This window comes from Acanthochromis polyacanthus, chromosome 10 (genome assembly GCF_021347895.1).
Source record: "Acanthochromis polyacanthus isolate Apoly-LR-REF ecotype Palm Island chromosome 10, KAUST_Apoly_ChrSc, whole genome shotgun sequence".
Taxonomy (NCBI): domain Eukaryota; kingdom Metazoa; phylum Chordata; class Actinopteri; family Pomacentridae; genus Acanthochromis; species Acanthochromis polyacanthus.
In genome coordinates this window covers 37,534,997-37,548,367 of record NC_067122.1, presented here as the reverse complement: position 1 = coordinate 37,548,367, position 13,371 = coordinate 37,534,997, and the positions used below count along the sequence as shown (strand labels likewise).

General features: G+C 41.0%; 1 protein-coding gene across 1 annotated transcript in view; it reads left to right on the top strand.

Moving 5' to 3' along the window:
- il1rapl2 (interleukin 1 receptor accessory protein-like 2) overlaps positions 1-13,371 on the top strand; it is a 592,872-nt gene that overhangs the window by 87,687 nt on the left and 491,814 nt on the right. Inside the window, 1 exon segment of the mRNA XM_051954972.1 lies at positions 10,898-11,006. Within this exon segment, the coding sequence (XP_051810932.1) occupies positions 10,919-11,006 (88 nt within the window). The 5' untranslated portion in view covers positions 10,898-10,918.

Genomic DNA, 13,371 nt, shown 5'->3' with positions numbered 1-13,371 from the left:
GTAGTCAGAAAAATGTGGAGGTGCACGATGCGGTAATTTTCCACATGAGAACAGCCGCTTGAGGAGGCATGAGTCCTAAAATGACGTAATTTGTCTGCACGGACCTGCACGGACCTCACGGATGCGGGAAGCATAAATCAAGCTTAAAGCTGCTGTCCGGAGTTTGAATCGCAGCGTCTCCCAAAACGCTATTGGTCCCACCGTCCCTCCCTCTGATTTCGCCCCTTTATTTGTGCACGCGCGCAGTACATGAGAGAAGTGCCCGGAGTGCTGCAGCATATGGCCTGTTTTGCTGTTTTCCCCTCTTCTACATTTAGTACATTTAGTAAATAATAAAGGAATTACGTTAGAATGCTGTATTGAGTCTAACTTGTCCTAATACCAAAATAACATGAATCTGCTAGGACGAACGAGTAAAGTTTCAATATGTGATTACACTCGTGTATCCCTCTCGATGACGTTGTTTATCAAACTTAGTGCATTTACGCGTGTATATGTGTTACATTGTTTATTTATTTCTATCTAGAGTTCAGAATTGCATGACTCCTCTGACAAAGAGCATGTCCCAGACGCCCCAACATCTTCCTCCAGAGGTCGGGCATCTAAATGAAGCCGTCAGGCGGGCTATGGAGGCCGTGGTCGGGGAGCGACGCGAGCACCCCGAGCCAAAAAACGTCCTGCAGTCTCTTGGCCTGACAAGCCGTGGGATTGGTAACTTTTCTGGAAGTTGCTGAGCCCTGATGCTCTCTCCTCCACAAGCAAAACAAATGTGCGCGCGGTTGCGTAGTGCGTAGCTCGCCCACCTCTGCATGGGCTTGCTTGCTGTGCGCGTAACCGTTGATTGACAGCATGACAAAGCTGAAGCTCGAACTTGATTGGTCGGCAGCGACCGGCGCTTTTTGGAATAACATGGGGGTCTATGAGAGGAAGGCGGAGCTCAGGAATAAATTTTCATATCGCGTTATACTAACTTTATATTATAGTATCGAACTAGACTAACACATTTAAGCTTTGTTAAAAAATGATACATAAATTGAAAACAAACGGAAACTCCGGACAGCAGCTTTAAGTCAGCTGGGATAGACTCCAGCCCCCTGCGATCCTCATGAGGATTAGGCAGTGTATAGATAATGGATGGATGAAAAGGAGCAACAGTTGAAAAGCAATAAATAGGAAAAGATAATTAGCTTAGTTAGAAAGGAATGTGATTTTAGGGAGGCAGGGCTCCTTATGATTGACTTCTGTGACTTTCTTTGAAATTTCAGTTTATGACAATGAAATACAGTGAACCCTCGCTATAACGCGGTTCACTTTTCACGGCTTCGCTGTTTCACGGATTTTTTTAGGGCAGTTTTTTTTATGCTTTTTTTAAACGGTGCATTGTGTTCTGCATCCTGATTGGCTAAGGAACTGACCAACGAGAACAGTCTCCGCGCCTCGTCTCCTCTGCCGTACAGGCCAGCGCTGCCTGCTGTGGAGCGCTGGATCATTTCTCTCCTTGGTCTCCATGTAGTGAGACACCCTGAAAGACGGAGCCGACAGAGCAGCCTTCTTTCCCCCCGCCGTCAACCGGACAGTGGACGTGGTCCCCAGCCGTCTCTGGCCACCGCAGCCGCGCTCCCCAGGAGAAGAGCGCAGGCGCGAGCCTTCCCCACCCCCGACTGCTCCAATTGATTCAGCGGCCCGCTCTCTGAGGCAAGAGTACCGCCGCGGCGTCCACCTGGCTGCAGCGCTCCCCCAAGTGCAGTATTGTATAATAACTGTAAAAAATAAAGCTGACTACTTCACGGATTTCACCTATCGCGGGTTCTTTTTGGAACATAACCCCCGTGATAAACGAGGGTTCACTGTAATTAAAAAAAAAGGCAAGTGATTGAGTTTAAAGTAAAATGAACAGTTTAAATAAAAAGAATGAAGCGATTATTACGTCTATCAGGTTATATTTTCACTGCCATGTGTTTTCCTGTCTTTAAACAAGTTTATTGTAAAACAAATAAGTTGTATTTCATGAAATTTGACAGATAAGTGAAGTAGAGGAAGAATTAAATACATTTTGGTGCAAATCTGGATCACTTTCTTGATAATCGACCATACATTGGCCTTGGCGAGGGTCTGCATTTTCTGAGTGCCCTTCAACAGCAGTTGCTTTCTATTGTCATATTTGGCTGCTGGATCTTATTGCCATGTCTTATGCTTTAACTGTGTTTTGAAATGAAGAGATTCTTAATCCTTACCGGCTGTGTGACTAAAGGGATGGGATACCATTTTTTTTCCTCCTCCTTGGTGGAGGAGGAAAAAGCAGCTAGTGCGTTAAAAGTGCGTTAAAAGACTGATTTGGTCATTAATTATTCTACTATTACACGTTTAAAACCAACATGAAGCTAGTACAGGTGCTAAGAAGGGAAATATGTCATTTCCATAAGAGTCACAGCTGTATCTTTTCCATTTGAAGAAATTGCTGTAAAATGTGATTCATATCTCTTGATTTTAAAATTGGCTTAAAGTATAAACAGACATCATTGCTGTGTATACAATGCTTTTTTAAAAATGTGCCTGTTATTGTTGTTTTACATTGAAAAAGAAGAGACAACCATTTTAGGGAAAAATGTCAGAAAGACTCGATTTGCTCTCAGCTGGCTGGAGGGGCTGTTCAGCGTCAGTGTCCATTCAGACTGACAGCTGCAGCAGGGGAAGGAAAAGAAGAAAAACACTAACTTACTGTAGCTGACAAGCTATGAGCAGACTGTTTGTTCAACTGCAGAGCATGAAACACAAACCTACTTGACCAAAGTGGCATTTGCAGGTGCATTTACATAACCTTTAATGTGCTGCAGCTAATTAGCTCAGCAGCCAACAGACTGGCATCAGCAGTGAACTTCTCTCTAGTGATTGTTTGCCTGGTGACTCCTTCAACAAGTTTAAGTGCAGGTGTTGGATAAGAAGGCTTTAATGTTTGTTGCTGTTCAAGGTCTGTTTTTAATTCTGCCAAGGAACATGGTGGAATTATATGACAATCGGCGTATGTTTGCTCATCTGTTTGTGTGTCTGTCCGTCTATCTGTCTGTTATGTTACTCAAAAATGGATTAATGGATCTGGATGAAATTTTCAGGGAAGGTCGGAAATGACACAAGGACCAAATGATTAGATTTTGGCAGTGATGCACCTTATAGTCTGGATCCACAAATTCCTTAAAGACTTCTGTATCATTGCAAGATAGCAGCACGACATCACTGTAACCATGACAACAAGTGAACACTACGTCAGCTGCCTGCTGATGATCACATGATTGGGATCCTACTACAAATTGACCGGTGTGGACTTAACTGGACTTATCTGTCAAAAATGATATCATTGATTAAATTGTGGGGGTGTTTCCAATTTCCCATCAATTCTTGCCACTACATATTTAGGTCACATGATTCAGTATCCGTACATAACGTACACATGCATGACACACGCCTGTGCTAAGCGCAAGGTCATTTTGTTTCTGGGTACATCTGTATTAAATGGACACATTCTATGTTGCTGTGATTTCTGCCACAACTTTTTTTTAAAGTTTTCAGCCATCAGAAATGATGCAATGACTGAATGTAAGCAGTTGTTTGCTCTTTTTCTGATGCTTTGATAACATTCCTGCATGAATTAAAAAAAAAACATCCAACCACTAAGTTTAAAATTGTATCATATGATCAGTTAACAGCAGGCAAGTTCTAAACATTATGCTGGAAACAAAATCTGCTGCTTAAACGGTTAAAGTCCTGAGAATGAGTGACTATTTTGTTGTTATTAGCACAACTGACGTTAGTTAAAATGTTATGCAGTGGGCAGTGGAGGTGAATAATATTTTATTGCACTGTTTTGACAAGGACATTTTTGTCCTTGGTGAACATGTTGATTTTTAATCTGACACTGTCCAAAAATACTAATACTTCAGAGTCAGTGTCATTAATTAATCACTGACATGTCTTAGACTGTGATACTCACAACATATTCCTTTTAAAATTTATTATATTTAAAACAATTCATTTTTGTGTGTTTTTTTTTTTTTTAACAAAAATATTTGTGGCATAGTCCAAACAAAGTAGTATATAAAGAGTTCAATACTGGAAAATGAATGAATATTTGATAGTTACGATCTAGACTAAAGTTAAAAAAAATGTTACTCAGTGACTTTGGAAAATAGCATAAATGAATATTTTTATAGCAATTTTTTGACTAGAATATCTTTGTCCTTAAGGTCCTCAGTGTGATTTTTTAAAAATGCTTTTATCCGACACTATCTGACGGACAATGTTGCCAATCACTGGTGTATACCAGATTGATAAAAATAAATGCATAAAAAAATCCCCTTAGCAGTCCTTAAATGAAAACTTTAAAGAATAAAAAAAAAGCAATGGCATCATGTAAATGAATTAGTGTTTAAAGGGTTGAAGTCCTGAAAATGAATCAGTATTTAGTAGATATTGAGACTCTCATTGGTTGTCAAATATTGACAACCAATGACAACCAAAAACTGAAAGTGTAAAATAATATTAATATGTAATATTTTCAGGGTGGACATTTTTGTCTTTAAAGCTGCTGTCCAGAGTTTGAATCGCAGCGTCTCCCAAAACACTGTTGGTCCCTCCCTCTGATTTCGCCCCTTTATTTGTGCACGCGCGCAGTACCTGAGAGGAGTGCCCGGAGTGCTGCAGCATCTCGCCTGTTTTGCTGTTTTCCACTCTTCTACATTTAGTACATTTAGTAAATAATAAAGGAATTACGTTAGAATTCTCTATTGAGTCTAACTTGTCCTAATACCAAAATAACATGAATCTGCTAGGACGAACGAGTAAAGTTTCAATATGTGATTACACTCGTGTATCCCTCTCGATGACGTTGTTTATCAAACTTAGTGCATTTACGCGTGTATATGTGTTACATTGTTTATTTATTTCTATCTAGAGTTCAGAATTGCATGACTCCTCTGACGAAGAGTATGTCCCAGACGCCCCAACATCTTCCTCCAGAGGTCGGGCATCTAAACGAAGCCATCAGGCGGGCTATGGAGGCCGTGGTCGGGGAGCGACGCGAGCACCCCGAGCCAAAAAACGTCCTGCAGTCTCTTGGCCTGACAAGCCGTGGGATTGGTAACTTTTCTGGAAGTCGCTGAGCCCTGATGCTCTCTCAGCTCCTCCACAAGCAAAACAAATGTGTGCGCGGTTGCGTAGTGCGTAGCTCGCCCACCTCTGCATGGGCTTGCTTGCTGTGCGCGTAACCGTTGATTGACAGCATGACAAAGCTGAAGCTCGAACTTGATTGGTCGGCAGCGACCGGCGCTTTTTGGAATAACATGGGGGTCTATGAGAGGAAGGCGGAGCTCAGGAATAAATTTTCATATCGCGTTATACTAACTTTATATTATAGTATCGAACTAGACTAACACATTTAAGCTTTGTTAAAAAATGATACATAAATTGAAAACAAACGGAAACTCCGGACAGCAGCTTTAAGGGCCTTGGTGTAACTTCTTGAAAGAGAAGTTGAATCCGTTCATTTTTCCACTTGGTTCCAGTTTTTGACAGAATTCAGCAGCTGCAGTGCCACATTTCAATAAAGCAGATATGATGCAGTGCACAAAGCGAAATAAATGAATAAAAAACATGTCCCTGAATGTCAGCTGGACTTTAAATTACCCGTCGTGTCATTTAGTCATAAACTAAGACAGAAAGAAAAGAACTCACTTCATTGTTGTAAAGTCAACAGAAAATGAAATGGTGCTTTTTAAAAGCCTCCGTGCATTGTTAAGAGAATAGTTGTTTTCATTAAACAGTGGGAACACAGCATTGCATTAGTATAAAAAGCAAATGTTCATTAACTCTTTTAGCTATTTAATTGCATAAAAGTGGAGTACTTTAGTTTCACCACACAGTAAAGTTTTTGACAACATTTTTAGCAGGCAAGCTAGTGCAACCGCTAATCATTCTAATGGCCTCGTTCCAATTAGAGGTTCAGCCGCAGTGGTCTGGTCCAGAGTATGGAGGCTTATTGGGACACTTCATGGAATTTAGCAATCATTAGCGCTATTAGATGCACCTGTGTGCTTCCTATTGTGACAGATGTGTCAAAATGTTTGCTGGGAGGAAGGTCTATTGTTTGTTTTTTGTGTGATTTATGGCTTTGACTTTTCCTCAACAAACGTGTTAAAGAAATTAGCCTCGATTCAAACATTCCTTAAGAAGCACACTTGTTTTTATTTGAAATCAGTACTTAGTTATGTAACGATCAGCCTTGGTTTGTCTGTCTGTTCGCAACATTACTCAAAAACGGAATAACAGATTTGGAGGAAATTTTCAAGGAAGGTCAGAAATGAAACCAGAACCAAGTGATTAGATTTTGGCAGTGACGCGACTGATAGTCTGGATCCACAGCTTTGTTAAAGATTTCTGTATCATTGTGACTTTGACTGTAACTTTGACAACAAGTGAACACTACGTCAGCTGCCTTATTCATCAGAAATCACTTTGCAGCCTTGGTGGAGTACTGTGCTTTTCTTTTTGTACAATTGGTGACTTTTCTAACCTAATCTGAAGTTTAAAAAAATGTGATAAATACGAACGGTGACAGGCAGGATGACTTGAAATACAACAGAGATGAGTAATTCCCAGCAGTGGCACTCGTCATCTTAATTTTTGGCTTTGTTCTCATTGTTTTCTCATCACATTTTTTATTATAAATCTTCAAAAACAAGTCCACAAGTGGCTCGTCTATCAACGCCATCCAAGCTTCTGTCATTAGCTGTCCAACTGTTCATGTGAATATAATGTTATTTCAATCAGGACTCAGGCTGACTGAAGTTTGAGTTCCCCTTTTTTGTCCTATGTATGAAGAAAAAACAATGAAGTGACTGCAGGCATGACTAATCTTCTTTGATCTTTCCCTTTTTCACTGTGTGTGTGTGTGTGTGTGTGTGTGTGTGTGTGTGTGTGTGTGTGTGTGTGTGTGTGTGTGTGTGTGTGTGCAACATGCATACACTACAGTCTGCACACAGAAAGCATGAAACAAGTGTGTTCTCTCAGTGTGATTTCACATGGTTGACTCAAAGGCTGTGAGTGTGTGTTTGTGTCAGTGCCTCTGCAGCCTTCGTATTCATGGCCTGTGGTTGGATCTAATTTAGTTCCATTATTTTGATTTTAATCAGTTGAAAAATAGATGTCTTTGAACCCCCGCCGAACCTGTGTTTGAGATCAATGTTAATATTTTTTTTCTGCTGTTCTTGCTGTCACTGTTGTAATAAAATGCTTTGTTTCTCTGTTTGTGCAGCATATTGACCCACACTCAGGTATGTTTAGAGGGGTTGCCCTGATTGTTTTTTTTTCTTTTCATTTCTGGCTTGTAAGGACTGTTAAAAGCAGACATTTTAACATTCATTCAGTCTGATCAGGTGTTGGTTCAGTGGAGGAAACATTGAATCCTGAACAGAGCTGTTTTTGTTGTTCTCTTCTATAAATTTAGCAGAAAATCCAAAATGAAAGCACCACCTTACTCCTGATCCTCACATCTAAATGCATTAACCTGACTAGCTAATGTCGGGAGCAATCTTTTGTATGTTTAGCACAGTAGGTACACATACTGTTCTGTTTCATTGCCCTCAGGCATTATTTTTCATTTTTAAATTTTAGCATAATATTTCTTACTGTATTCACTTCTACTGTACATTTTTAGCATGTACCCCACATGTAGTTTAACCCAGTGGTTGCCAACGTGCTGGTTGGGACGCACTAATGGGTCATGACACATTGAGCTGAGGTCACAATATGATTTCTTTAAGTGAAATACAATTTTTAATTGACAGGAAATTGCAGATTTTGGCCATAGTTGTTACAAAAGATGGAAAACCTGCTTCTCCAAGTGATACATGTCTATGTAGATTATCTGTCATTCAGGTCATGGTAATCCAAACTTCATCTCAAAAGATTATTAAAACGTACAAATTATATATGGAGATTACTTTGACTGATAGGCTGCACATTGGCAAAGTAGTTAGCATTTTTACCTCAGAGGGAGCAGATCCCCGATTTGCATCCCGGCCTGGACATGGGATCCTTCTGCATGGAGTTTGCATGTTCTCCCTGTGCATGAGTGGGCTTTCTCTGGATTCTCCGGCTTCCTCCCACAGTCCAATAACATGCTGAGGTTAACTGGTAACTCTAAATTGATGTGAATGTGAGTGTGATTGTTTGTCTGTACATGTAGCCCTGCGACAGACTGGTGACCTGTCCAGGGTGTCCCCTGCCTTCGCCTTAAGTCAGCTGGGATAGACTCCAGCCTCCCTTGACCCTAATGAGGATTAAGTGATGTATAAATAATAGAAGAATGGATGGACTTTAATGGCTACAAAAAACTAATGTCATGGCTGCTAGGTTGCTGGGTTCTTTTGTGCTGTCATTTTGCCTAACCCTAACCCTGTGTATGACCATGTGCAACATTTGTGTATTTCTCCAGCTCTGTGGATAGTCAGGGTCTCTTGCAAAGTTAATTTGGAAATCATGAGCTAAAAAAAATTAAGAACACCTGTTTTAGCTGAGCAAAAATATTTGTCTCCACCAGAAAAATGGAGATGCTGTCTTAATGCTTAAAAGATCCAAGATATATAAGACACCATCATGTTTTGTGGTAACAGAGCACTGAAAGGGCTGAATTAAAAAATGTACTTCACTAATCCAACTGAATAAAATACTCCCTGCTCATACTACCAACTTTTAGCTGAAGCTGATTATGTTGTCAGCTAAAAGAAAAACAGTCAATTCATATAAAATGTTGCTAACTAACACTAAGACTTAAATTAACAGTGGGCTGAAAATCAACTTTGTGGCTGCTGAAAATACAATGTTGCATCAACTGATTGCTTATGATGGCAACTATGAATCCCTCTATAACACCACTGAACATGGACTGTTGACGGAAGACTGTATTTGAACTTGAATATGTAATTCATGCTGGAGAGGCTCTCCAGATCCTCCACAAACATTCCTGCCACAACAGAATGACACACACAAAACACTATTGGACACTATAAAAATACTGGAAACCATTTTACACGCCCTCTCCCAGCCACTACAAAAGTCTTGCAGCACTCCTAATGTGGTTTGATTCAACCACTTGTAGAAGAAGATTGTTTTACTTTTTTTTTGTTGATTTTTTTAACTGCATGTGTGTTCGTTGTCTTGGTTTAAAACTTCACCGTGCTCTTCCGTGCAAATTAAGGGACACAGCAGTTATTGAAAAAGTGCTCTACAGAAAAGTCCAAATCTGAAGGGCAATGTCAAGATATCAAGAAAGTTTAATGCAGTGATGCCCACAGGCTGAGCTCAGAGTTGCATATTATGTCATGCATTGTTCAGTTGATATGACAATGTCACACTTGTCGCTTTTCCGTGAGAAACGTTCTGACTTTTGAACCGATTCCTACTTGAGAACCAGCACACATCTCATTAATATGTAGCAGAACTCTTGGTTCACGATAAAAATGGTAAAAAAAAAAAGTTTTTTCTTTTTTCTTTTTACAATGAATGTTGGTCAGAGGAAATTATGTTAGCTGGCAAACCTTGTATTGTTTACCTGCAATCTTTTAGCATCATATTTCCAGCATTTACTCCAATGCAACAGCAGCTTTGGATAAGATAAACTCACTGACATTGTCTCAGTTCATGTTTCAGGATCTGCTATGTTGTGATTTGCTGTGGAAATGGCTTTTCCTCAGTTCTGAACCTCTCTCTTATTATTATTTTTTCTTTCGATAGAGACACAAGGAATGGTTTTAATTTTGGTTTGCAAACTAGGATTAAAGCGATTCTCTGTTTGCAGAGGCTGCACAGTAGAGTGGTGGTTAGCACTTTTACCTTGAGGCTTGAAGATCCCTAGTTTTCGTCCCGGCCTTCCTAGGATCTTTCTGCATAGAGTTTGCATGTTCTCTCTGTGCATGCATGGGTTTTCTCTGGGTATTCCGGGTTCCTCCCACAGTCCAAAAACATCTGTCCATCCATTCTCTATACACCGCTTAGTCCTCATTTGGGTCGCAGGGTAGCTGGAGTCTATCCCAGCCGACTTAGGGCGAAGGCAGGGGAGACCCTAGACAGATAGTCAATTTATCGCAGACCTACATATAGCGAAAAACAATCACACTCACATTCACAGCTGCGAACAATTTAAAGTTACAAGTTAATCTTACAATGGTGTTGGACTGTTGGAGGAAGCCAAAGCAGCTGTAGAAAATCCACACATGCACAGGGAGGACATGCAAACTCCATGCAGAAAGATCCCAGTACGGTGGGGATGTGAATTAGGAATCTTCCTAGATGTAAGGTGAAAGTGTTAACCACCAATCCACTGTACATCCAAATTCAAAAACATGTTTGGGTTAATAGGTAGCTCTAAATTGTCCGTAGGTGTGAGTGGGGGAGTGTTCATTTGTGTAGCTCTGTGACAGACCTGTACAGGTTAACCTTCACCCTATTTGTCATATGTCAGCTGGGACAGACTCCAGCCCCCCTGTGACTCTACTGAGGACTAGATGGTGTATAGATAATGTATGGACGGATATGTTTACAGAAATTGCTATTTCTCATTTGTCCATAGATGCACAGGGAATTGTATTTGTCAAATACAAAATGTGTGACAACGCTCAGATGACCATGGATCATTTTAAGTTTGATTTAGTGGCAGAGTTTCTTCAAAACTACTTGTAATTAGCTTGTGAGGACGACAGAAGGATGAGCTCAACACACTAAAATGTCAGCGGTCATTGGAATGTTGTTGCTTACTTGTTGTTGACACGTTTAAACGAGAATCTGATCAACACTGTGCATGATATGTCATCTCTCACACTTTATTCCCTCTCTGTTCTGTTTCCTCAAGGTGCCAGTGGAGACCAGAGAGATGAAGACTTTATCCCTGCTCTTCCTCATCCTCCTCCTCACCTCAGGAGCCTGTGATGACGTCAAGTACATCTCCAAGAGGAACTCAGGTAGGATGAAGAGCCTTGGTGTGTGTTGTCTCTAGACGCACTCTGTTCCACTGAAAAGGAGCCTCAGAAGTTCCCAGGCTTTTTATTCTTTCTGAGCTTTCTGTCGACTTACTGATATTCCCTTTGTTTTTGTGTCTTTGTCACACTGCCATTCTTTTTCATTGCAAACACTCTTCTGCCTTCTCTCAATAATGCTACCTCTTGTCTTTTCTCATTCCACTCCTTCTCGCGCTCAAATATGCGCTCTCTCTCATTTTCCCGAGCAATTTTCTATGCTCTTGTCCCTTCTGATGCACTGACGTCTCTTAACTCGATGCAGTGGATATGCGCTTATACTTTGCTCCAGCCCGTCCTTTCTTTTCTTCACAATCACCACCTCTGCCTTTCTCAGATAACACTCCTCTCCAAACTCTATCTCGGAGCTCAGATGGCTGTCTCTCCATTTCCATGCCTCTCCTCTTTCTGCTGAGGGGGTGTAATGATCAGCCCGTCTGACTGCTGCTGTCATTGCTGCTGCCGCTGTGCTCATTTGTGCACCAGCAGGCCAGCTGATGACAGATCTGCTGATGGTCTTTTATTCATAATCGATTTGTTGTGTCTCACTGATCAGCTTGACAGAGAGAGTTTGATTGGGCTATTGATGTATGGGATGCGGCCTCGATAATGCTTTGTGTGATACTGTATAGTGAGTATGTGTGACATAGAGGTGAGCTTTACATTCCCTACTTGGCATTGGGATTCAGTTTTTTATCCCGTCTTTGTGCTTGAATAGAATATCTGATGTGCAGCTTTACATGCAGAGGATCTGTAATTACAAATATTTCCAACAGCATCTGTAATTTTATTGTCACACACCCCTGCCAAGAAAGTGAAAGTGATAAAAGCACAGAAAATTACTTAGCGATTTTTAGCAAACTCAGGTCATCTAATTATAACAATTCAGTTAGAATTGATTCCCCTGTAATGTAATACCATCTCACAGTGGTGCTTGCTTATAAGTGAAAGTGTTGGTCCTGGTTGTTTAATCGAGGGAATTTGAGGGCAACCATAACAATCCTTTAGGGATTCTTTGTAATTACACACACTCAGCATCTCCGAATTACATTACAGAGCTTCATGTAGCTCCTGTAAGAAGCTAAAGCTTGTATCTTCTGGCTGTGTATGATTACATCCTGCATGAGCACACTAATTGAAGAAAAACAGACTTTTTTTTCCCTGTTTCACATCAGAAATTCGTTTTTTTTCTCCATAGGTTCTTAATAGGATCCAGTTGAGAAAAGGCAATGACACAAATTTCACTGTGCAAGTTAGAATTTAGCAGCATTTGAATCAGAATCTATCCATCCATCCATCCATCCTCTATACACCACTTAATCCTCATCAGGGTCGCAGGGGTGCTGGAGCCTATCCCAGCACCCCTGGGTCTATCCCAGCTGACGTGGGGTGAAGGCAGGGGACACCCTGGACAGGTCACCAGTCTGTCACAGGGCTACACAGAGAGACAAACAATCACACTCACATTCACACCTACGGGCAATTTAGAGTAACCAATTTTCCTCAGCATATTTTTGGACTGTGGGAGGAAGCTGGAGAACCCGGAGAAAACCCATTCATATACAGGAAGAACATTCAAACTCCATGAAGACAGATTCCAGGAAAATCGAGACGTGAACTGGGGATCTTCTTCTAGCTGGAAGGCGAAAGCACTAACCACCACACCACTGTGCATCCTGAATCAGAAGCTTGGGATTTTTTTTTAACTGTTGTCAGTCAGATCTGATTAAACTACATCCACATTCTGGTAGGATGATTTTAAGCGTTTAATGTATTTCCAAAGTTCCAGAAAATTCCTTTAAGGGCTGCACAGTGCCTCAGCGGTTAGCACTTTCGCCTTGCAGCTAGAAGATCCCTGGTTTGTGGCCTGGGATCTTTCTGCATGGAGTTTGCATGTTCTCCGTGTGTATGCGGGGTTTTTCGCCACGGTCTCCAGCTTCCTCCCACATTCCAAATGCATGCTGAGGTTAATTGGTGATTCTAAATTGTCCGTAGGTGTGAATGTGAGTGTGACTGTTTTGTCTGTATATGTATCCCTGAGATCACCCTAAGTCAGCTGGGATAGACTCCAGCCCCCCGTGAACCTAATGAGGATTTATCGGTGTACAGATAATAGATGGATGAATTAAGATTCCTTTAGAGTTTTAGTTAGTTGAGAACACTGATGCTATTCCTTGCATCTGTATGTTAGGTTTGCAGCTGTAGCCAGCAGCTGATTAGCTTAGTTTGGCATTTAGCATGGAAATTGGAGAAAAATAATTAATTTAGCTCTGTCTAGGTAACACAACCCTTTTGGTAGCTGGGACAAGGA